At 38.1% G+C, this 27,047-nt stretch overlaps 1 protein-coding gene across 1 annotated transcript in view; it reads right to left on the bottom strand.

The window, feature by feature from the left end:
• The window catches only part of LOC111579586 (SH3 domain-binding protein 4), a 57,620-nt gene that overhangs the window by 17,503 nt on the left and 13,070 nt on the right, over positions 1 to 27,047 (bottom strand). Inside the window, exons 2-3 of the mRNA XM_023286909.3 lie at positions 12,628 to 12,826; positions 7,975 to 10,334 (exon numbers count right to left, since the gene is read on the bottom strand). Coding sequence (XP_023142677.2) covers positions 7,975 to 10,334; positions 12,628 to 12,751 — 2,484 coding nt within the window. The 5' untranslated portion in view covers positions 12,752 to 12,826. The remainder of the gene's footprint in view (positions 1 to 7,974; positions 10,335 to 12,627; positions 12,827 to 27,047) is intronic.

Genomic DNA, 27,047 nt, shown 5'->3' with positions numbered 1-27,047 from the left:
ACAAAAAAAATCCCAGTCAAAGGTTCTATTTTATGTATTTATCAGCTGAGAGACATTTTAATCTGTGATATTTTTCGAGGGTAGAGCAGGAGTCTGTTTAATATTTTAAAGAGTAATAAACCTAAAAGGCTTCCTGGCATTAGTTTCAAATGACATTCCAGTTCAGAGTTTAGATCACAAACACGGTTCTTCACGTCTGAATAAAACTGCAGAGCTCATGTTTGTGAAAGTCCTTATTCAAAAAGTCCAGTTTAGTTTTATTATTAACTGGAAAGTTTGTGTTCAGTCAAAGCAGGTGATAAAATGACTCACTCACAGTAACTGACTGCAGATTAACTCAATTTAATTTAAACTACTAGCTGTTAGATTGACAAAATCTGGAAATATCTACATCTTTGCACCTTCTACCTTTTAAACCTTGTATTTATTTACCAAACCACATGTATTTAGACTGAACTGCACCCTGTGTGTAATTTCTGCTCTACTTTAAGCCATTACCTTTACATACACAAGCTAAACTACTGTTTTAATAGCTCTTAATACACCAAATAAGCTATATTTAAAAGAATAATGTTCCCATAAATACACTTGCATGTAGTGTATTTTTTTTTTTACTGGATGTTTACATGTTATATTTGCATAATTTTTTTTACTGTACTTTTATAATGTCTGATTTTTAATTGCTAATTATTGCTCACTTTATTCTGCACATTATTTTGGTAGATATATATAATGTTTATATATTATGAACATGTTTATCTTTTGACAACTGCATGTCCGTTTTTTTTGTAGCATCGATGTGGACAAGACTCAAATTTAGTTGTACTATTATAAAAAAGTATGACTGCAACAATTTATTTTATCTAAATCTAAAATAATTGCTGCTAAATTTCATTGTATATTCATGGAATCAACTCTTGCCCCACTGTTTACTGCTTTTTTTAAGCAATGTTGCATTAAATTATTGATCAAAAATGTTATATTTTCTCCAATTTGTTTCCATACTTGTCCCCTATCTGCTCTGTGCAAACACTGCCGGCAGTTCAACCGAATAGTCATTCTTCTATAGTTAATAAATGAGACATATAAATTGAAGAGATTTTGAGGAAGCATCATATTCTTTAAGGCTTAGGTTTTGTTCGTTTTCCAGGTAAAACTGCACGATAAGCTCAGAGGTTGTTGGAAAGTTGAATATTTGATGATTCTGTTTACGTTTTAACTGTTTCTCAGTCCGATAAATGGTGCAACTTTGCAGCTTTTTTTAAAAATTATTTTCGGTTTAATGTTCACTCATAGTTCATGTCTCATATTGTATTGGTGGAATTTTATTATCATCTACTCTGCAGTGTTGATATTGAGGCTTTTTGTGCAGGTTTAGTCACATCAAAGACTTCTTAACAAGTTTTGCAGCACATTATAAGGTCTAATAAAACCTAATCCTCGGTTTAATGCAGCCAGATGTTTTCACTGCAAGACTAGAACACTAAAATGAAAAGTCCCTGAATTATTAATCACATGTTAATCACAGCTGATCTGTGGTGACACTGAGCAGAAATCTCTACGTGTTCTGTTAAAGAATCCACCTGCCACCGTCTCGGAGGCCTCTGATTGGTCCTCTGAGGGGCGTCCGGGTCGAGGAGGATCATGGGAAGGACGAGGCGCCTGCAGGTCCACAACTGGAGCTTCTGTTTAGTTTCTGAACAATGAGGCAGGAAACATCTGCAGCCCCAGATCCAGCAGACGCAACCTGGATCCGTTCCATCATCCGACGACGACAACAACAACTCAAGTCTTCACAAACCAGCGACCAACTGTTAAATATGACAGCGATGAAGCTTCATTCACGTGTTCATTATGTAACCTGGAAGCATCCAGAATGAACACATGAATGAAACAGCTCCACATGCAAAGTCTTAATCTAACTCAGGATATGAATTTCTGTATAAAAACGTATTCAAATTTACAATAAAGTCATAGAAAAGCTCCTCCGAAAAACTCTAACACATTATTTCCTGCTCACCTTAAAGCTCAGAGCAGCATCTGCATCTTTAATGAGATTTAACCTGTAAATCTGCACTGTTTACTTTCTTCATTATGTTTTTAACTCCTGTTTTTAAGTATAAATGACTCCACAACAGACTAAAGGTCTCCAGGCAATTAGAGGAAACACATACAAATTTTAATAAACAGTGAGGACTTACTGTTGTGTTGGCAACCAAACTCTTTAAATATATAAAATCACTGCCATAGATTAACTAAATGTTTAACAGTCTCTTTCTGCAGCCTTATTAGCCTAAATGAACCATAAATCAGCATAAACAGCTACCATCTGCAGCAAATTAAAATCATTTCAACCTGTTTTTTTCTACTGAAACTATCAGCACAGACTGGAAGCAAAGCAGCTGCTGATATTCACTTGATTTCAGAAAATATATCAACTAGTTGTTGAGTTTTGATACACAATCAGCTTGTTTGTCCATCAGTTTGAAAAAATTGCAGAAATGTTTTTCTAATTAATGATGGTCTGTTCCTCCCACCACCAAAAATAATGAATTAATCCTGGAAGAGTGTTGATAAAGAGCTATTCTTGTTATTAAAACATCACCAGCAGTTATCAGACTGATCAGAATTTGGTCAGATGAGAACAAACTGACCAACCAGTGGATCACCTGGAAGCTACAACCCAAATAACACCAGTTATGAACTAGAAAAGCACTCAGAGAGCACAGTACTCCTCCAAGGCTGCTCATTCCCCAATACGGCATTGTCAGAAATAGAGCATTTGTTTATTAGTTATTGACGATCAGAAATCACGGCAACATAGAATGTGTCCATTTAATATAGATGTACCCACAAACAAAATGACCTTGTGCTGAGCACAGGCGTGTGTTATGCATGTGTATGTTCTGTACGGATACCGGATCACGTGACCTAAATATGTCACGGGCGGCGTGAATTTATGGGACCCAGAAACCTCCACAATTTAATTAGTTGTTCCTTGTATCATTTCTGATGGATAAGTTCCGATAAGTCTGCAGCGGTTGATTTGTAGTAGAATCGCAATCATGTGATCATCAGCAGGCAGCTGATATCGTGTTCACTTGTTGTCATAGTTACAGTCACAATGTGCCGCTATCTCGCAATGACACAGAACTCTTTAACAAATCCATGGATCCAGACTATAAGCTGCATCACTACCAAAATCTAATCACTTGGTCCTTGTGTCATTTCTGACCTTCCCTGAAAATTTCATCCAAATCTGTAAATCCGTTTTAGAGCAATGTCGCTAACAGACAGACAGACAGACAGACAGACAGACAAACCAATGCCGATCGTCACATAACTCCCTCACGTTCCTTGGCGGAGTAATAACTAGCTTGTCATATGGTGCGTATATGAGTAAACCAAGTGAAAAGCATTTGATTCTGGCAGAAACATGAGTAGCTTTTCCTAGAAATAATTATCAGCTTTACTTGTTACATCGTTATAACTCTGTCAGTCCTTCAGCTGAATGTTCGAGTATAAAACTGGTCGGATACAGAGATCACAAGCAGCAGATGTCCACCTACACAATGAGAAACCACCTTCTTCAATTCCCACACTGCTGAATTGCATAACACATAAAAATATTACATATTACATATTACAAGCCTAATACCATCACAATGTTGTTGATTTAGTGCTTTTCTTCTTATAAAGCAGCACTGATTAACCAGCCAGTGGAAGTTTGACCAACTAATTGACCAGGTAACGTAAAAACTGCCTCAGTTTTTAACTCTTAGCTGGTTTTACAAAGCAGTTTACACATCAAACTGACTTTTAAGAGCATCCTTATTACACAAATTTGTTAGACTCTGCACTAAAATCACTATTAATCCCACACGTCTGTCTCCATTTGCATCCTATAACTATGTTATTATCAGCAAAAATGCTTCACATAGGGACAGATATGACACATAAATGCATCACTTAAAGAAATAAAGGAGTAACTCTCTGGAGTTATTCTCCATGTAGGGATCCAAGAGGTGGTTTGCAAAGAGATGCATGACGATAAACCCCAGCTTGAGGTTTCCATGGAGACATGAAGCTAGTTTGTGCCTGCAGGACTAGAACCTGTACTTTAACGTATGTACTGATGTATGTCATTAAAACTGTACAAACACGACATGTGCAGGTTATTAGTAAACACAACGAATAATCGCCTTCAGCTGAGCACATAATTGAAAACTTTGTCTAAGCCTGCTAGCATTCATTTTATTATGTAACTACTGTTAAAAGGATTCACTAGGATTCTCCCCCTGAAGTCCTGCTGCTACACCCCATAATGCTATAATGTTCAATTAAAGAAACTCTCTGACACTTTGGCTGTTAGAGGCTGAAACAATCCTCAGGTAAAAAGTTCATTGAAATCTAATGGCTTCATCCTCTGAGCTGCATGAGAAGCAGAGTTTAGTGTCTCACAATTAGAGCTACAACGGATTATTTTATTGCTGAATCAGTTTTTAAGCTAATTGTTTAACAGCTTCACTTACGAGTCCAAGGAGAGTCCAAGGCAAAGCTCACAAAACCCCAAAATAATCAAATTATAAAGACACCAAACCGAAAAGCAGCAATTACACAATATCTGGCAGCTTTTGCTTGAATGATTCGTTGATTATCAAAAGCGAATTAATTGTTTTTGACAATCAGCTAATCTACTAATTGCTACGGCTCTAATTAGAAAATGACATTTATTGCACTGAAGAGGAAAATGTGGTCCTTGCAGACGAGAGACTGGATACAAAATACAAAATACATGAGCTAATTAGCTGCAGCTAATCCTGCTGGAAGTGTAGCAGGAAAATCATGATTTTCCTCTTCCAGCTTCTCCAATATGATGATTTGTTTTCTTTTTTTCTGCTTTAAATCACTGAAAATTAAATATCTCTGGATCTGGACCAAACAAAAAACAACAAAACAAAAGAATCTGTCTTCTGAACACTTCCTGTCACATTTTTACTCACTGTGGGATAATTTTTCACTACAATATAAAGTCCTGAACCTCACTGGAAACAGAACAACCATGACTAGAAGTCGAGAGAACTTCAATGTTGTGACTTTTGTGCAGTATAACATACCTATAATGCCATAAATCATGAAAAATAAGACGCAAAAGTTCAATTTATTTGATTTTTAATTTTAATCAATTAAAGAAACATGTCCATGTGTGTAACCAATACTGAGAAAAAATGTGTGGTCAGATTTTTCACTATTTACATCTGTAAAAACATTTTCCACACGAGTTTGCTCATCAACTCTAGAAAGATGTTTCACCATGCTGAACGTATCTTCCAACAGTAATTTGCTGCATTAATTTATTGATCAAATATGTTTCATTTTGCTTTAATTTGTTTCCATATTTGTCTCCCATCTGCTCTGTGTTACACTGCCTGCAGTTCAGCCTAATAATCACTGAAATTTTGCCACATGTTGGTCACAGATGAGTAAATCATGGCTTCACAGCTGCACTGAAAAGTCCAGAACTTTTTGTTTATCACATATTCTTGTACTATTTTTGGATAAAATTTAAATGTGACATGTAAATTAAACAGATATTGATAAAATAACACATTTTTTAAGCTTAGATTGTGTTAATTTTCCAAGCAAAACTTCATGATAACTTCAGAGATTGTTGGAAAGTTTTTTAAAAAAAGAATGATTTTTATTAACGTTATTAACCCTGTCTGTGGATATTTTTGGCTAATATTTAAATGAGGCAGATAAAATGAAGAGATTTTGATGAAATATCCCACTTTTTTGTCTTAGATTTTGTTAATTTTCCAGGTAAAATTGCATGATAAGTTCAGAGATTTGTGGAAAGTTACAAATTTGATGATTTTTTAAATTATTTATCAGTTTTTGGGTCTGATAAATGGTGCGATTTTGCAGATTTTTTTAAAATAACTTGCCTTTTAAATCTACCTGCAGGTTATTTAATCATCAGTCAATCAAAATCAGTTCATATGAAACCCTTCTCTTTAACACAGCTCAAACTGTAATGATGGAAAATCCCGAGAAGAAAAAACTCAGTTCACGTCTCATATTGTTTCTCTGCCATACAGGAGATAATTTTATAATAGAAGCAAGACAGTTCCAGCAAAAACTGATCATCACAACCTTCCTGATGAAGTACTTATTGAAGGACTGTTGTTTTAGACTCTGATGGTTTTCACTAATGTACCTAAAGAGTCTATTTCTAATTGAATATTTAGGTAACATCGACCAGCCAGGATGCAGCGAAAGCAATCAGAAATCTATACTCAGTAAATACATCTCACTGTGTCTGTGCACGTAGAGCGCCGACGTTCTCCCTCCACTGACAATCAAAGCAGACCAGAATGGGTTCAGACGTTCGAAACACAAAAGCGTCTCTTTGGTGCTTTTGATTTCGAGCTCTCTTTCGTCTATAAATAGACTTCCGTTCATGTCAAACCGTGACAACAGACAAATCATTAGGTTGTCCTCTCCAACGCAAAGCTGCTCATTTTGAAGAGGAGGAGGAAGATCTCATCTGACAGTCTTTATAGTCGCTCGGCTTTATTCTGAAACCCAAAATCCACTTTTTTCAGAGAACGTCAGATGTTTGCACGTTACATAAACAGCATATTTGTGTCGGTTAAACAAAAAAGCCTTTGTGAGCTCCAATTTGCCTGGGTTGCTGCGTGCTTTGATTGTCCCCGCAGTAACCAGAAGTTTAGGTGTAATGCAGACAGAAATAACATTAAAAACAAGTCTATATTCAAACTCACTAGCAGGGCATATTTTCAGTCACCACCTTTTATTATGTTCTTTTCCATACTGCAGTTTTTCTGGCTATAAATGGTTCTAACTAGTGTTTACAACCTTGTGTAAATTACAGTGTTTATGCTCCGAGTTACTTCAGCTGTAGTACGTCTGTGACCTCTGACAGAGACTCTCCAGAGGATAATATACCGACACAGAAACAGAGTGTAAAAACAGGAGGGAACACTCTCTACAAAAAAGGGTGTGGTATTTCAAACGCATGGAATAAAAACCATAAAAATAAAACGCTGAGTTTTACGGCGCGCAGGGCCACAAGCATAAGTCCGAGCGAATGTGACAGGAAGTTGTGTTTATTGAGCATGTGAGATGAGACTTGCTATCCGGACGGCCTGAGGCGATGCTGAAAAATCCACATTTCCATGACAGAAGATGCACAACGGAGCGTCAGGGAGGAGCTGCTTCGCACATTTACAGCGAACACAGCTCAGCATTTTGGCCTCTTTGAAGAAAAGCTGAATGTACCAAAAGAGGAAGGCATGAGGCATGAACTGATCCTCTTGGTCTGCTGTGGACATCTGCTCACTTTAAGGAGAAAGTAAAAATTAAACTTGGCTAAAGAACAACTATGTGATACTGTAATTATAGCACAACGCTTTCTGGAAAAGGAGACATGTAAGAAAAGAAGGGTTCAGTCGTGAGATCAGACTAAACTCCTCGGTTTGTTTCTCCTCTAGTTTGATTCATACGTCCATACAAATCAACTGGATTGATCACATCAGCATACTGTACTCGCACTGCACAGTCAAGCAACACAAGCTCATATGGGGACAAACTGCTCTGCTGCTTTCTACAGCTCCTCAAGTCCCGATTAGACCCTGATGCCTACACAGCAGTTATCGACTGCACTCCCAGCAGAATTAGCCGACTGGACCACAGCCTAAAGCCTGAAGCCTGAAGCCTGGAGCAGCCATGGGCAGATAAGGCAAGAGAGGAACAACCGAGAGAGAAATCTCCTACCAGGAGGATACTGATAGAAACATATGGCCGTTTAATTGGAAACATGATGGACAAAACACAACCAACCGAGACTCAGAATTTTAAACGGGGGAGGAACAAATTTGCATTTTTTTCCAAATCAGTGGCTCGGAGAAAAACTCTGCAGCAGAGGGGGATGCCAAAGCTGTAACTTACCGTGAGGAGTTCTTTCTGGAAGGACTTTCTCTCTTTGCTCTCCGCATTGTTGCAGTCCTCCTTCAGACACTCCAGCACCGACGCAACCCTCTCAGGTTCGCTGTCCAGCTCCGCCCGGCAGAAGTGTGTCAAGGGCAGGTTGATGTATCCGAGAGCATCGGCAAACGCTCGCCAGTTGCCAATGTTCTCCATCAGTATAGTTCTTACGGAGGCGTAGATGTACGTGAGGAACTTGCAGGGCTTCAGTATCTGCTCCAGCAGCAGTGAAGTCGTGAGGTCCGGTCCACTGAAGTAAATGGGCTTCACTTTGCCGACCACGAGCACGTTCTTGGCGTGAACGAGTCCCATCTTGCCCTGATAATATCCAATGTACCATTCCTTTGTCCACAACTGACCCTTCAGCTTGATCTTCTCCTCGCTCAGCAGGGCTACAAAGTCTCCTTTTTTGTACTCGAGTAAGTACTGATTTTTTGTTTGTCGGATGACGGTTTTGATTAACTTTCCAAACTTCAGGTTGTTTATTCTCCGGTCCTGGAAAACGGGGTACTTTGTGGCGATGGCGAGAGGAGACAAGACGATCTTGCCAACTTCCTTCTTCTTTAGGAATCGTCGTTGCACCGATGTCTTTGGGCCTGCTTTGGGTGGTGGCGTTGGTGTCTGGACACAAAACTGAGCGAGTATACATTCTTGGTCATCTTTGACCTGGATTCTTAGGGTGAAATCAGAAACATCTTCGGCGTTGCGTGAGGCGATGACATAGACGAGCCTGCTGACTTTGCCTAGTTTGACCTGGAAGCCTCGAACCACTCTGGCCTGCTCACTGGCCTTCACCTCGTAGTTGGCCATGTTGGAATAAACTCCAACTCTGAGGTCCTGCGGCCTGGACAGGACAAACTGGTGTTTGCCCCAAAGCTGCAGGGCAACTGGTGGTGCAGACTGCGCCTGTTTGCCGACTTCACTCACCAGCAGGGTCTTTGGGGCACAATCGTGGCCAAACATCGCCACGACTGTCTTGAAGGACGGGTGGATGTGTTTGGGTCCATACACTCCTAAGGTGATCTTTTTAACCACTTGCTCCCAAACGGTGGAGTCCGGTGCTATGGACTGGGCCTGAGCCACGACGCACACATACATACAGGGTTCGAGGTTATCCAGGCACACCTGAACCGTGTCCCCATACAAGTATGCCTGAGGAACCGGAGTATAAGGTCCCTCTTTACAGTCACTGCGAACACACAACACTTCAGTTGTTTGCCTGTTCTCCATTTTAACCACTACAGACACCTTCATCTCCAGGGTGACGGTGGTTTTGGTTTCCATGTTGCTGAGTTTGATCTCCACCACGGGGCTGACGGTGGTGCAGCGGTCATTGTTGAGCTCCAGCGGCGGGTCGAGTAGAGCTTTAATCGAGATCTGCTGGGTGTCCCCTGGAGCCACGTGGCCTTCGGGTATGTGGATGCTGATGTTGGTGTCGGGAAGCTGGACGGCGCCTCCTGAGCTGTCCAGCCGACACACGATGTTGGTCTCCACTGGCTGCGTTTGGCCCCAGCCTGGGTTCTGGCCCAGTGAATCCAAATCGTGGCAAGACCTGGCCAATTTGCGGTGGGTGAGCCACGCTGTCCGGAAATCCTCCCGGCTCTGGAACTGCTCGGGCGCCGGCGCTTTGAGGCCTCCGAAGAAACCGGTGGAGGTCTGAGGGGCGTCGGATTGAGCCTGTAGAATGGACAGCTCTGACAGACTGTAGGAACGCTTGCTTCTAAAAAACGGGTTGTCCCTGCGCAATGTTTGTCCCACTCCCACAGTGGGACTGAGAGGGTTAAAGTTAAAAACGCCACTGCCGAAACCGTTGATGTCGGCAGTGCTGCTGGTGGAGTTGGGCACCGATGGAGTGAGCGTATCAAACAGGAGGAGGTCGACTGATTTCTCATTACTGTTCTGATCGAGCGAGCTCTGAGGACCCCCATTCAGGAAAGGGTTTGTAGAGGTATGGTTTGTTGCAAAAGGATTTCCATTTTGGAAGGTGGTTGGTTTCAGAATGACTCCTGCCCACTCTCCTAGAAGGTCCATTTCTTTGGCTGCCTCCTCGTTGTCTCCCACAGTGTCGATCATCCCGCTGTCACTGAAGGACGAGTCTCTGTAGTTGATGGGCTCGACGTAAGCTGCAGGGATGTAACCCATCTCCGTGTTGTTGTGGGCGTACCACCACTCTCCTCCTGATGAGTCCAGAACGTAGAGGCGGTCCCCTTTGGAGAACTTCAGGGTGGTGAAGCTGGATGGGCAGTAGTCCTTAATGGCAACGACCTCCCTGGCAGCGCCGAAGGAGGCGGTTGCATCCAGCCGTAAGGCACTGGGAGAAGGCACTGGAAAAGAGAGAATCATGTCATATAGAGGTGGATGACATGGTCTAAAACACGACCATTTGTTTTATATCTTTGACAGCATTAAAAAGGTGTTAAGTTTTTGCTTGTTTGCAGTGTCTCTGAGTCAAATCATCACTGCCTACCATTTTTATTACAGAGAAAATCAGTGAGAACTTTAAAAATCCTAAAAACAGGGCACCCCAAAATCTCGAGAGGCATCATATTTTATTTTTAATAAATGCCAAAATCGTAGCATTTGTCAGCCAGAAACCATAAAAACCAAAAATATCGTCAGTTGTTCCTTGAACTAATCATGTGGGAAATGGAACTCCTTCAGCAAAATTTATTCAAATTTAAGCTTAAAATCATAATATTTGATCATAAATAGTTTATTGTACCTGTCACATTTTAAATTTCACCAAACATAAACCTTTTGCACCAGATCACAACCCCCAGAAACTGCTTGGGAAGTTCATAGATATTCATGTCTTGCAAACTGAACACAACTGAAACATGCAAATCTGACGCCTACATGTGCAAAACCATTATTTAAACAGGCAAAAACGAAACTGCTGCTTGTGAGGATATAATCATTGATGCCTCATATTGTATCTTTAGGAAAATACAGACAATCCCATGCAGCTACATGCTGTCACAACCAGACGCTGCAGCTGAGTAGAAAACAAGCATCCACTTAATCTGCAGAAACACGAAAGAACAGAAAGGCCTCTCGCTAATTTATACTGCAGGAAAAGGTGGTTCATTTTCAGCTCCATAACTAAAAGGAAACCTATCCACTGCTGGATGGTGTGTTTTCTTCTAGTTTAATTAAATTTGATTATGTAGTGGTGTGTATAGCAAGTTGGCAAAAATGTATAGGCCGCTAACTACTAATACCTAAATCCAACAACAATAAATACATTTTGGGAGGAAAAAGCAGCTTGGGATGTACTAAACTACTTTTTTCCACTTTGGCACTTTGTGGAAAAGCTGCTGTGACTTTTATGACCCTAAAGAGTAAAACAAAAACACTGACAGGCTTTTATCTACTGCAATAAGAAGAAAGGCAGAAAGTGTCTCAGAGAACTATACAAGACTGACAGTTTATTTATTCTACGACAGCGAACACAAAACCGTTTTTCCATAAACTGTGGGATTCTTCCTGATCATATCAGAAAGTCTACGTTCCATACGTTGACTAAGGAGCTTCCACAGACTAAAACCTCATTCCTCATGAGCTCTATTTCTGACCTGGCTTATATAACACACATGTGCTCAGGTTTAAAGCTTTAGATACATGTTGTATGTCTAAAAAATGAGAAAACATATAATTATGAAAAGATGATTAACACAGAAACAAATAACACACTTAAACACTACATATCAAGAATCTGTACAATACTGTTTTTTCTTACATTTAGAAGACTGAGCATTATCAATATTTTCTATATATAGAGGAATTTGTATAAAATCTATATTTTTTCTGCATATAGAATTTTGTGCAATGTCAATATATTCTCTACAGTGAAAAATGTGTACAATATAAATATTTTTCTGCATATAGAATCCTATACTCTATCAGTGTTTTTGACAGAAAATCTGTATATTATCACTATTTTCAAAAAATAGATCAAATCTATGCAGTTTTCTACATATAGATGAATTTGTGTTGTATCAACATTTTTCATGTATAGAAAAGTCTGTACATTATATTTTTATCAGTAATTTCTATGTATAGATGATGATGAATCTGTGCAACATCAGTATTTTCTATATTTAGGGGACAGAATAACAATATATTCAATATATGAAGACATTTTTTTCCATTGGAATTCTTTGTATAAATATCCTTTTTAACATTTACAAGAATCTGTGCAATATAAATATCTTTCATATACAGAAGAGCTTGTACAATTTCATTTTATCAGTATTTTCTATGCATGGAAGGACCTGTGTTACATCAATATCTCTTTAAATATAAAACTTTTTTTAACAAAGATGAATCTATGCAATATCAATACTTGCTATAATTAGAAGGTTTTGTGCAACAAACTTTGTCTATATGTTGAATACTTTCAATATATAGAAATATAAAAAAAAAATTCTGCAAATAGAATCTTGTGCAATATCAATATCCCATCTATATAGAGAAATCTGTGTAACATCAACATTTTCTACTTGTAAACTATTCTGTGATTTTTTTTTCTACATATATAAGAAGCACATGAATAAAAATGTGAGTTTTCATGGAAGACATGAAAGGAAGTGTGTTTTCGGTGTTTGAGCTGCCGACCTTTGACGTCGGTCAGACTGGCTTCTGAAACGCCTTCGCTGAGGTCGATCAGCGTCCCCTCTGACTTGCAGCGAGGCAGCGACGTGTTGTTGTTGGTGGTGGCTCTGATCCGGTGGGCCGCCATGTTGGATTGTATCAGGCTGCTGTTACGTCCTTTTAGTGAGCGGCGACGTCGAATGTCAACAACTTCCCATCATCTCTGAAAGACACAGAAAATACACAGAGTTACTATTAAATACTACTTAGGATGCACGGTTTTGTATTGATGCATGATATTTATCTTCTCTTAATGTTGCAAATCAACCAACAAACATCTCTTTATGTAGTGAATGTGCATAAATATGTGTGAATGGAGTTTTTGAAATAACTGTGAGTGTTTATATCTCGATGTTCAGAGCAACAGGAGGATCAGAAAGTCAATACAAACAGAATAATAAATGAAAATCACACTGAGTTTCGACTGCTAGACTCATGGATGCAGACGTCTTAAAGATATTTGTTTATTTATTTCATTTACCACTAACTGATCCATAATTTCTGCAATTTTCAGCACACTGGCTCAAAATATCTGAGTAGCTGATTTTACTGCTTTGAAAATGGGAAAACCAAAATAGTTTTCAGAACATTCAGAGGAAAAACCAGCTGACAAACATCACTATATATCAGCTATAGTAAGATTTATTAAGATGTACAGTGTGCATTCACCTATATTTACCTGCAAAGCTGTTGGTACAGACCTTCAGTACTCGACTGTACAGCAAATTTTAAACTTTTAACTGTTTAAAATCAGCTAATAAACAGAGTTATGACATATAATCATCAATTGATTGACCTCCTGATGTTCTGTATTTTCCTGATCATCAACAAAACCTCAGAAAAGACAAAAATAACCACTTTTTGGTCAATTTTCCTGCAGCTCTCAGTTCCAAACTGGCCCATTTCTGCTGAAGAAAAACCCTCCACAAATGTATAGTTTCATTTTCTAAAAGGTCTCAGCAGATTTGTCAAACCGCTTTCTCAGAGGGAAACATTGCATCTGTAGTTTGGCTATTTTCAGCAGAAGATTAATCCACATTTGTTGAGTTTCTGCAGGGTTGAAAAGTCTTAAAAAGCTCTGATTGCAGATCCCTGGAGGAAGATCTTTTTTCTGTCCGGCTGTAGGTTGTAAAATGGGTAATAAAAGGTTTCCTGTGTGTGATTTTAGCAGAAACTAGACGGGAAATCCTCACTGTAGCTTCAAAATCCTCTGACCTTATATAAAAGTCTTATTAGTCCGTCCAACTGCTCTGCTGCTTTTCCAGGTCCAGATTAAAGGCTTAGTGAATGATATTATTAGGAATTACTGTTAGTCAGGCTCTCGTATAACAAATATTTTTATTTAAAAGGGTTAATTGGTCTATAAAACATTAGAAAACTTAAGAAAATCCCCAGCAAAACCTCAAACTACAACTTCATATCATCAAAACTCCCCAATAATTCCCCAATAATATTTGATTTATTCTAACGTGAGATGAGAAAAAGCAACAAATTCACACATTTGAGAAGCTCGAAGCATCAAATGTCTATTAGATGACCTGAACTGCTCAAAATTGGTGAAATGTGCAGACAAAAAAGTAATATTTAAGTTCTAAATATCAAATTGATGCAATGTTATCATCACGGTGTGGAAATATCTACTTTATTTTGAATGGTACAATCATGGATCTGGTATTAAATTTCATTAACATGATTTTCAGAGGAACAAAGAGGACATATTTTTCTACTTATGTTTATGTTTACTTCTGTTTATAGTTTGTTTTTTTCTTATGTTTATATTTTAGTTGTCTTTTTTTAACTTATGTTTCTATTTTAAGACATTTTTCTATTTATGTTCATGTTTTAGGACACATTTTTCAATATATGTTTATATTTTGTGACATATTTCTACTTGTGTTTATATTTTAGGACTTTTTCTACTTACGTATATATATTTTAGTTTTTGTTATTTATGTTTATATTTTAGGACATTTTTCTACTTATGTTGATATTATAGGCTGTTTTTTTCTACCTATTTTTTATATTTACAACACATTTTTCTACATATTTTCATATTTTAGGACCTTTTTCTATTTATGTTTATATTTTAAAGACGTTTCTACTCCTGTTTATGTTTTAGGACACATTTTTCTAATTATGTTTATATTTTAGGATTTTTTTTTAACTTAGGGCATATTTTTCTACGTATGTTTATATCTTTGACATTTTTCTATTTATACTCAGCTTTGTAGGACATGTTTCTATTTATATTTATATTTTAGGACATTTTTCTATTTATGTTTATATTTTAGGACATTTTTCTTTTTATGTTCATATTTTCAGGACATTTTTCTACACATGTTTATCTTTTTTTTTTCATTCTAAATTTCCAAGACCAACTGTAAGTATTTCTAATTCTTGCTATGAATTTGAATTTCAGAGTCCTACTACTGGAATACCAGAATCCATCTTTTCTTTGCCATCCTCTACAGAAACACTGAGATAAATGTGATCCGTCGTTTGCTGTTGCCACTCAGAACATTTTGCACATCTGCAGCAGTACTTCCTGCCATTCTTCAGAGCATCGTTGCCAAGTTCTGACGACGCTTCGCTGCTGTTCGATCCCTCACAGTTACTGTTCGGACAAATATTTAAACCATTCTAAACGATGTTAACGCAAAGCTTACAAATAATAAGGAGGTGGATGAATTAAATGCAAGCAGCAGATGTGGGTCAGTGGAACACAGCAGTTTGAGAGATACCAGGCTTTTTACTTCAATCCATAATTCATAGCGGTGGAGTCGTCGCTGCGGTCTAGAGATGGTTTATTACTGACACACTTCTACTGAACCGCAGCAAAGAAACACTTCACTTCCACCTGATAAACTCTATTTTAGATGTTTACTTTACACAATTCAATACCATAAACAGCTATAATTGGACAATGAAAACCAGTTTCTGCAGAGGAGGGTTGCAACTTTTCAATGCTGATCATTTTCTCGGTAAATTGATTGGTTCTTCAGTCTATAAAATGTCAAAAATTGGTGAAAAATGTTAACCAGTTATTGACAAAGTCCAAGATATTGACGGCAAATGTCCTACCTCATCTACAATCCAAAGATTTTCAGTTGACTGTATTGAAAGTTGAGCTGCAGCTGATAATTTCCATTGTTAAAACCCCCAAAATATTCAGTTTACTGTCACAGAGAAGGACATAAACTAGAAAATATTGACATTTAAGTAGCAGCAATTAGAGAATTTATATTTTATTTTCTTTTTAAAATTTCATATGATAGAAACTTGGGCTGCAATTAATTAAATATTCAGTTTACTGTCACAGAGCAGGAAAGAAACTAGAAAATATTCCCATTTAAGAAGCTGCAATAAGAGAGTTTAGACCTTATTTTCCTTTTAAAAAGTTAATGGCTGAATGTTGAGCTGCAACTGATTATTCCATTGTCAAACATCATCAAAATAGCAAAAATAAGCAAAAGAGCAAATAGTCACATTTAGGAGGCTGAAATCTGATAATTTAGACTTTCTTTTCTTTTTTTATTATTGATTATTTCAATTGTTAAAACCCCTAAAATATTTAGTTTACTGTGACAAAGGAGGACAGAAAATATCAAATATTCACATGTAAGCAGTGGAAATTACAGAATTTAGCATTTTTCTTGTCAAAAAACATTTGATTAATTTAGTCGTGGACACCAAATCAATGCTCTGCTGCAAAGAATCTTATCCACTGAATAAAATCCACAGATTTTTTTGTAGAAATTAAACACATAGAAATCCAGGAGGTAGAAAAAGGCTGAATGAGGATATTTTTAAAGACAGAAAACAACACGGTCCATTAAAAACTTTATGTTCTGTCTCTTTTTGTGGCATTAACTACATGTCGTTACATGATTTTTAAAAAAAAATCGATTTAACCACATCAGTTGGGTCTGATTTAAATTAAGGATATCTCAGAGTGTTCCTTGTTTTCCGACACACTTCTTCAACTCTTTTGTTCCTCGATGCTGCAGCCACATTACAGTTAATGCTGTTGTTCCTGCTGCAAATGAAACATTGAAAAAAAAAGAGCATCGATTGGAAAAAAAACTGTATGTTCTGCTTTTAAGTGCACAAAACAAGAAGTCACAACGTTACAGCTTCCCTCTGATGCACGTTGACATGTAGGACTGAGGAGGAATTATTCCGTTATGCTTTTAAAACTCTTAACAGCCTCATTCATTGGAGCTGAATTATTGTTCTGGGGCATAAAAGCTGCAGCATCAGCTCCTTTATAGAGCAGGACTCTGCATAAACCAACGTTCTCGCTGGACCAGACAATACTCTATTGTCTGCTATCAGCTTATGATGAATCTGTATCCACTTAATAGTCGACAGAAACAGAAAAATGCGGTGAAAAGATAAACGCCTGGTAGTCTGACCTTGCATGTAACATTCATTATTCTCTTTAACGCAGTTTTATCGCTCTTTAATAACCAAGTTGGTACGATCCGCTCCATGGTACAATCTGAAATACAGACTATCCTGAAAGTGACATCATTATTAACAGTTAAAACATTAGCCTGCTGTTAAAAATAGAGCCGAGCTTTAATATTACACTTTAAATGTTATATATTTACTGCCTGTGTCTATTTTTGGAGCATCAATCTCAAGACAAACTGACTTAAAGCTCTGCTGGTGGCCTAAAACATCCAAAAACGTGCAATAAGAAGGTTAAAAAAAAAAAACAAAAACGTAAATTTTAGTCTTTAGGCATTCATTTACATTTTTAGTTGTCATTTCTTTATATTCACAGGTAAAATCTGGATTTCCTAAGTTCAGCAGACTACGTCCAATGGACCACGTATACTGTCATCTTACAGGATGTAGTAAGTAAGTGAAAACGAATAAGTAATAAGTCATTTTGATGAACTATCATGATTTCAAGTTTAGATTTCCTGACTAAACAGCATGCTAAAGATGAGTAGTTCAATGACTGTTGTAAAGTACAAAATGTGATGTTTGTTTTGTGTTTTCACTGTTTCTGGCTCTGATAAATGATGTAATTTTAGCATTTTTTTTAAAGATAACTTGTCTTTCAAACTAGCCAGCAGGTTAAGTAATCAGCGATTTAAATTCTGAAAGTCTAAAAAGACTTAAAATTACAATAATCCACTCGGAGACATGAAATATTGAGTAAATAATACACCATGGAGGCAAGTTTTTCATCAAAAACATGCAGCTTTGATGAAGATTTTCTCTTTTATCCCATTTCAAAGCATTTATTTTGGCTCCGTCAGCCAATTTTAAACAACTATACAGTCCTGCACCAGCATACATCTGAAGCATTTTACTGGATGAACCAGGAAGCCCCCCTTCAGTTGATTGGTTCTTTAGATTTGTGATGTAAGAAATCCTGGAAGTCTGAAGCTGTGTTTTAGCACACTGCAGTTTCAGGGTGTAAATGCTTTATTTTGTTGATGACGTGTTCTTCTACCACATAAAAAATACACAATATAGAGATGTTAGCAAAGTAGAAAGCTAGATTTTTACCCAGAAAGGGTTTTTAAAAAATGTAAATTGTCAATTAGCAATGTCAGCTTCTAAAAAAAGAGGATCTTTTCTGGGTTTTGTCGTCTCCTTTGACTTTAAACTGATTATCTTTGAGTTTTAGACTGTTGGTCAGACAAAACTTGACATCTGAAGACATCACCTTGAACTGCAGGAAATGGTAACGGACATTTTTTTACCATTTTTTGACATTTTTTAGAAGAAATAAATGTTACATGCAGCTGTAATTCAGTTTCTGTCCTGTTCACTCCCTCTGTTCTACTTATGGATCATTACAAGCTCCTATTTGTTTGGAAGTTTTGTTGCAAACCAACAGAAACCATTAAAATTTTCCAAATCATCAGGACGAATTCCGGATAAATGAGTATAAAATGAGGCACAATAAATCTAGAATATTGTACATTGGTTAGAAGGTTCCCACTAGAACAAAATGGTGACTCCATATACTGTCCTTTTACTGTTTATATTTTAAATTTGCTCCGTCAGCCGGTTTTAAACAGCTACACAGCCCTGCACCAGCATGCGTCTGAAGTATTTTACTGGATGAACCAGGAGGCCCTCCTTCGCTTCTCTGCACGAGATTCTTCAGTTTTTCCAAAGCCAAAAACCTCAAGTGAGCCAGATTCCAGCTTTTAAGCAGCCGGACGATGATGCGAGAGTGTCGACAGTTTTAAAACCTACAAGTTTGTCTTCTTCTTTATCTATTATTTCCTTTACATTTGGATCTTCTTGTTTTACTGTCCGTACTCCCGCTACCTTATTAGTTTCCCAGCTACCTCTAAAAGCACCTTTAACTGCGTGAAAAGGTGCTGCACAAACAGTCTGATTAAAAATTCAGCTATCAGCAGCTTTGATCACCCAAAAAAAAAAAAAAATCACTCTCAGGTTTGATAATCCAACCCCCGGAGGCGACCCTGTCACCGCTAACTGGCTGTGTTGGCTCTGTGGGGCGGCATGACGTCTGGATCTCGTCTCTTTTGAAGAAGGCGGGGAAGGAGGAGGAGGGTGAGGCGAGGTCAGAAGTAAAACTGTGGGTGGTCTGCAACGGCAGCAGATATCCAAACCTCAGCCTGACCACCCTGCACTGTTTAACAATGGCGGGTGGGGTCTTTCTGGCATGTAAATCTGAGAAAAAAAGCATAATAAGGAGAAAATTCTGCCATGCAAATCTCCACATGTTGCCCAGCAATGAGGCTTTCTCTGCTAACGGCGTGTCGAGAAACCCTCCCTCAGGACGCCTCTAATAACATTTCGGCAGAGTTTAACCACTCGGCCGTTAAGCACCAGCTTTCATAACACCAGGAATTAACAGTTAACACAGTTTCATGTGGCTCATCGGGGGGATGAGGAGGAAAGTGTTTGGCTCAGACGCTTTCCTCGACACGAGATAGCTGCACAGGAAGTCATCTGAGATCATCGCGGAAACTATCCGTTGGTTTTATTAGACCTGGAGCCTGATGGTGGAGACAAATCAGCTAAATCTGGTCCTCAGACATCTCAAAAAGTGTAAATAAACACCCGCAGGACTCCAAGAAAGCTGCATGAATGAACTGAGTGAGGAAGCTGCTCATTATTGGGGCTCTGAGTCGGATTTTAAAGCCTAAAAGTCAGATTTTACTGGCATTTAACTTCATTTTCACTGACTATGTCCATTAAGAGGTGTTCTTTCTTACAGCTCTGTCCCTCTCATCCTCATTTATTGTCATATTTATGGTTCTTTTTTTCTGTTTCTGTGTTTAATTGTGTTTCCAGCGACCACGGTGGCAGATGTGTTTGAATTGTGGAAAAAATTGTGGTTATTCAGAGGTTGGAAAACAAACTATAAAGTCACTTTAATATGGATGTAGTGTTATTTGTACCGGGATCCTGCACTAATGATAACTTTTTTTGCTCTGCAGTTGGGTTTTTTCATGATTAAGTCTGGATAAAATAATACTCCTGGCAGGTTTTCGCCTCACAGATACAGTGTCATGGCACTGTAGCACTAATTCAACCCCTACAGCCCTAAAAACACAGTCTACACACACTTAAATTACACCAAAAGCATCCACAAAACTGTTCACCAGACACCTCTAACTTCAATTAGAATAGGTCATTTTTACTTGTTTGTAAACCTTTTCTAAAGCCTAGAAAGCCACTTTTACATGCAGTTATTTATTTCAGTTTAGCTTCAATCATGGGAACAGTCAACATCTTGGAGAATAGAACAGATTTCCTTAATCACTGCACTGTGTACAACAAAATAAAGCCTGTCATCGCACTGACAAAATCAGACAACATTTCTGAAAGTGCAATGAATGTGCGACCAGAGAATACAAACATTTAGCAGAATAAGCAGTGTGTGCAGGAGAATCTATGGAAACAGTGAGATGGGTTATTCTTTTCAAGTTAGCTTATAAAAACACTAGTTATAGTAGTAGATACAGCACATTGCTGATCATATATGAAAAAGTACTGGCTTAAAATAGTGCAAAAGTCACAAACAAGGTGCAGTTTTGTGTAAAAATTTGTAGTTTCATCAAGTAAATACAATGTGCAGAAGGTAGTAGGTGCAAAGGTGGAGATATTTCCAGGTTTTGTCAATTTAACAGTGAGTAACTAACATTAGATTGAATTAAAATTGCCAGTAGTACTACTATATTCTATTCTATTCTATTCTATTCTATTCTATTCTATTCTATTCTATTCTATTCTGTCGCAGCTTCACTTAACCTTTAAGTTAGCCAACTAACTCAAACCTGCTGTGTCCATCTGTTCATGTGCGTATTATTACACAAACAACGTTAAAAGGCTAAATAAACCCATCTCCCAGCATCTAAAAGACTTTAGAAGTTTGTACCATGACAATAATCCCCTTCTGCCCTAAAATCTCCTAAATATCTCATTTAGTCTCCACAGATTTAGTTTTTTCTGCCTGGTTCTCAACTCTCACTGCAACTCAGCACACCAGCTCACCTGGACTGCAGGAGTAATTCAGCCAAACATGTTAAACCTGCAAACTGATTCTTAAGAAGGATAATGATACAGAAAGCTTCACCCTGCAAGCTGATTGGTTCTTTAGATTTGTTATGTAAGAAATCCTGTAAGTCTGAAGCTGTGTTTTTGAGGCTGTCACCAGTACACTGCAGTTTCAGGGTGGAAATGCTTTATTTTGCAGATGATATGTTCTTCCACTCCATAAAAAAACACAATATAGATGGGTTAGCAAGGTAGAAAACTAGATTTTCCCCAGAGGGGGTCTTAAAAAATTGTAAATTGTCCTTTGACAGCAACTTCAGCTTCTAAAAAAAGGAGGATATTTTCTGGTTTCTGTCATCTCCTTTGACAGTAAACTGATTATTTTGGGGTTTTAGACTGTTGGTGAGACAAAACTTGACATCTTAAGACATCATTTTGGACTTTCGGATATAGTGATGGACATTTTTCAGTATTTTGTGAAGAGAAGAAATGTCAAAACAAATTACTATGTGCAGCTGTAATTAATTTTTTGTCCTCATCACTCTCACTGTTCTATTTATGGATCAGTACAAGCTCTTATTTGTTCGGACATTTTGTTGCAAACAACAGAAACCGTTAAAAATTTCCAAATCGTCAGGCTGGATTCTGGACAAATGAGTCTAAAATGATGCACAACATATACAGAATATTATACGTTAGTTAGAATGGTGTGGCATTTTTTTTTTTTTTAAAAAAACATCTGAATTAAGAGCAGGAGCTGAATTTAAAGTAAACTTTTGATGTTTCCGTGACCCAACCTGCCATATTTATGCACCAAAAGAAGGCTAATCATCCCTTTAACTACTGTTTGCTTTCCGGCTTTTACACTCAAACACATCAAATACATCTTTACAGAGAGAAAAAACGCAATAAACTCTAAATTATTTACACAGAACATTTAACAGGCTCCAGATCGTCCCATAAAGTGTGGTGCAGTGGACGTTTGTGCAGACAGTTTGCTCATATCTTGTGTTTGCTGCCCGTCTCTGCAGAGTTGTTTAACGCTACAGATCCGCTGTTAAAGCTCAGCCGGCCTCAGGCTGAATACAGCAGGAGGAGGAGGAGGAGGAGGAGGATGGAGGTTCTGTTCTGCTAACTGCTTCTTCAGACTGACAGGATTCTACCAACGCAAAGCCAAGCTATGAATACAAAATCATAATCACGTCTGTCATTCTCCAGCCTCTGGCCCGGGAGGTAGTCATTGTCAACCCGGCGGAGGAACCGTAAGCCGATTTCCACACTCGGATTCACTGCCGCCGCCGTGGGAGAACATCCCGGCTTTAAGGACAAGTTAAAGCACTCAGCCTTTCCTTCATGGCCCTGCAGGAGGAAGCGCTCGACCAGGCTGTCATCCGTGCCACTCCTTTCATTCAGCTTCCTGTGGGGTGGACGTCCCTCCGGAAAAGGTCGCCGCCAAATGGTTTTTATTACAGATTCACAGGGGAAAAACACAAAGCAGCCTCTGGACAGCTGACAGGACACAGTGGGACGCTCACCTTCATCACAGCCGCAACGCTAATGTGCTCATGTTAAGCACGTTTAATGCTGTTCACCTTCAAAGTTTAGGGAATTTTCTGTTTGCTGTTTTGGCTTAGTTCCATCCAGAAGTTAAGATTTGACTCCAAGCTTCTGTAAATAGTGTAAATAAATATCACATCTCCACCACTGAAGATCAGTATATTTCACTAAACTCATCAGGAATCAACTGTCTTTGGTCTCTACAAAATGTCCTGCCAATGCATCCAGTAGTTGCCAATAGTGGAAGAAGCATCCAGATAAGTATAAGTACCATAACAGTGGTGATTGGTATCGGACTGATGAGCCAATATGGCCACCGTGGCAAAGACAATCTGCCTATCTGTGCTATTTCCCAACTGTTAACACTGGAATCCAGCTTCTTACTAGTGTATTTTTGGTGACTTGCAGGAGTTCGTAAAGGTTTTCTTATATTTTAGTAGACAGAAGGTTGCATAAGCTATTGTATGTTGGTTTGTTGCCTTTAGTGCGATGATCTCGGTAATTTTGTGGTTGTTGTTTTGGGCTATTTCCACCCTGAAGTTCAACTCCACCACTGAAGATTGGCATAATTCACTAAACTTATCAGGAATCAACCTTCTTTGGCCTCTACAAAACTTCCTGCCAATGCATCCAGTGATTGCTAGTGGTGTAAGAAGTATTCAGATAAGTAACAGTACCAAAACAGCAGCGTAAAAAAAAATACAAGTGAAAGTTCTGCATGAAAAATCCTCCTTGAATATGGTCCAAAAGTCCAATTGTTTATCATAAAGCAGTTCCAGTGATTCACAGCTCAACACATTTGAAGTCTTCATCAATAGTAGAAGTATTTAGATTATTTACAGCAGTAAAAGTGCCAATAAGCAAAGTCAAAATACTGCATTACAAGTAAAAGTCCTGCATGACAAATCCTACTTCAGCTCAAGTACACAACAGTTAAATCTTGCTGTATAAGTTTTGGTTTTTGGTCCCTCTGACTGATATATTATTAGATCTGCCATTATTAAATTATTCAGTGTCAGCTGTTGTAGCTGCAGTTTAAACTACTTCATATCCAGTTTTATATTCAGGGACAGAAGATAAATCCAAGATTTAAAAAAATGCTCAATCCAAAAGAAAAGAAGAAAAACCTCAATTCTGATGCCCAAATCTGTCCTCAGTTTCTCTCTCATCTTTGATTTATGGTGAGATATTGGATCATTTGATCATTTATTGAAATATGTGAGAAGTTTAAATGAAAATCTCCCTTTTAGGTGGAGCTGTTAGCAACTCATAGACCTGAAATGTGAGTTTTGTAAGAAGCCAAAATGGTTGGAAACTGGTTCAATCTTTAACTGTTGCACTTTAAAAGCTTGTTCTGTTACCTACTGTGTCAATTTTGCATCTTTAGAGGAACTAAAGCTGTCAGATAAATGTAGTTTAGTGGGAAGTACAACATTTCCCTCAAACTTGTGTAAAAGGTAAACAGGCAGCAGCATTTAGATTTTGTTGCGGGTATGGTTTCAAAGTCTTTTTTTAATTAAATGACTGAGATGTTTGAAAATCCTGACACAACTTAAGCTTTTCATTTAGTTTTTCAAGCAAAAGTAGTGAAAAAACAAACACTTTCTGGTTCCAGCTCCTCAAATGAGTGAATTTACCTTTTTTTCGGTTACTCGCTGTAAACTGAGCAGTTTTAGGGTTTTGGAAAGTTGACCGACTTGAACTGGAACTAGAGCTACAAAAATCAACTATTTAATTATTCTTTAGCTATTTTGATCAGTTTGAGGATATTTTTAAGAACTGGACATCCACATTTTATGATTCAGGCTTTTTAAATGTAAATATTTTACGTTTTTTATCCTCTGTGACCATAAACTCAATAAGAAATTAGCCATTTGGACTTAAACACTGATGGACATTTTATCTCGCCATTTTCTGACACTATATAGATCAAATTGATTAAGAAAATGATCGTTTCTTGCAGCACTCTTCTCAACTGTGACGGACATGAATTCAGTATTTTTTGACACTGTAACATCCAGAAAAATGCTCCTGCCAGCAGTTAATTCGATAAAACAGTTTGTTTACTTGCGTCTTTGAAGACTTCTTGGTGCATCATGACAGATTTTCCAGCTTCGGGAAACAAATAAATCAGGTTTAGCTGTTGTCTTGAGCGACTGCGATTAGATTTTGCCTGTTTTTATTGAGTTTGCATCTCAGATTGTGACTTTGCAGCTTCCTGCTCATTCGTCACGTTTACTTTCTGCTGCTGCTTATGTTCAAAGGAAAGTAGACATTGTGTGTTGAGGATGAACAATCATGAAGCTCAGGCTGTAAAACTGCCTACTGTACAAGGTCAAAGACGTGACAACGGTTTCTCCACAGCTATAAAAGCATCCAGAACGCTGCCTCCATATCAGGCCTCGGAGCAGCCGGTAGAGTTTAAGGACGACTGCTGCTTAGCAGGAAGTGGCTGAGGAGGAAATGCCTTTGTGATGAGAGGCGGCCAAAATCTCTGCCGCACTTCCTTCAAAGCGCCGCCTTCCATACGTCTGCTCAAGAAAGATGCTCAAGAGCTGCTGCGACGCTCACCGATTTAAAAAAAACCCTTTGATTGTTTACGTTCTCACTTTGATGAAAGGTTAAACTGATCCCGTCACATTTATCATGCAGAGCGGTTCGGGGGTTTTGTTGTTTGCAGCTGAGGAACCTCTGCTGCTAAACGAGCTCACAGACCTCGACTCGGCTCGTGAATTCGTGAGATAATGAGAGAAACCCAGATGCTGCGTTCTCAGGCTGCATCCCAGGGAGAGATGGAAGAACGGCAGCAGCCTCAAACTGCCGAGGCCTTGAGCGCAAAGAAACAAAGCTCCAGTATCTCCTGGAGTCCCACAGTGAGGTGGAACTACACAGCTGAGAACACAACCAGCACAATGTTTCTGAATGTCTAGAGAGTCACGGCTACACTTTAAAATGTACTAAACAGCAGGGCAGTGGCTAAAGATTCACTTTATTATCCACTAATTCATTACCTCTGGTACATTTAGGCAATCCAAATGGAAAGTGCAAGGACAACTCTGCCAGTATTATTCAAAAGAGCTCCATAATTTCATGCCAAAAAGTGAGTAATCTTTAGTTATGAGTCTGAGTTTAATTTAGTTAATGGCACCAAAAATCTCTTCCAACATTAGAAACCAAACAGATGCTTAATACTACACTGTTTTTACTTTAATCCACTTGATAGATCATGATACAACCGTCAGAAATGTTTCTGTACGTCTAGAGAGTACTGGCTACACCTAAAAATATGCGTAGCAGACTGAATAATAAAGATTTATTTTATTATCCAGTCATTTATTACCTTTAGCACATTTAGTCAGAAAGTCCCAGGACAACTCTCCCAATATTATTCAAAAGAGCTCCTTAATTTCATGCCAAAAAGTGAGTATTCTCTAGTTTTGATACCCAACAAACCCAACTAATTCTTAAAGCTACAGTGATCTTACTTGAATCTTCTTGGTAGATCTTGATACGACGATTACAAATGATTGTGTACGTCTAAGACTCACAATTGCATCTTAAAATATACCTAACAGCAGGGCTGCAGCTGATATTCATTTAATTATCAGGTAATTTATTACTTTTTGCACATTTAGTCAAAAAATTTAGTACAAACTCTTGCTCAAACTACTATATTACAACATTTTTCACAATATCTCCAAAAATTATGGCTGAAAACCATTCGCTCTCCAGTAGTTCACGTTTCAGACTAAACTTTAGTCAATTAATGGCACCAAAAAACTGTCCCAGCATTAAAACCTAACAAATTGTTTGAGATTATGGTATGTTTACTTACATCGTCTTGGTAGATGACAACACAACTATCAGAAATGTTTCTGAACGTCTGGAGAGTCAAAGCTACACCTTCAAAATATTTAACAGCAGGGCAGCGGCTAAAGATTCACTTTATCATCCAGTCATTTATTACTTCTTGCACATGTAGTCGGAAAGTCTCTGTGAAAATTCTGTTTTTGAGACTTCAGATCAGATGTAGATTATTAATTGGCACCAGAAAACTGTCCCACGTTTAGAAACCCAATCAGGTTTAGTTGCTGCAGCTACACTACAGAGAACATGCAACCATCAGAAATGTTTCTGTCCATCCAAAGAGTTACATTTACACCTTGAAAATATTTAACAGCAGGGTAGCGGCTAAAGATTCACTCCATTATCCAGTCATGTATTACCTCTGGCACATTTAGTCAGAAAGGCAAACTAGGAAAAGCTTGACAAAATAATCGACACTGAAAGTAGTCGATGGTTTTATCTCTATTTTCACAGCAAAA

Source organism: Amphiprion ocellaris, chromosome 11 (genome assembly GCF_022539595.1).
Source record: "Amphiprion ocellaris isolate individual 3 ecotype Okinawa chromosome 11, ASM2253959v1, whole genome shotgun sequence".
In the NCBI taxonomy this organism is placed as follows: domain Eukaryota; kingdom Metazoa; phylum Chordata; class Actinopteri; family Pomacentridae; genus Amphiprion; species Amphiprion ocellaris.
The sequence above is the reverse complement of the archived record's forward strand: the minus strand, read 5'-3'. Positions and strand labels throughout refer to the sequence as shown.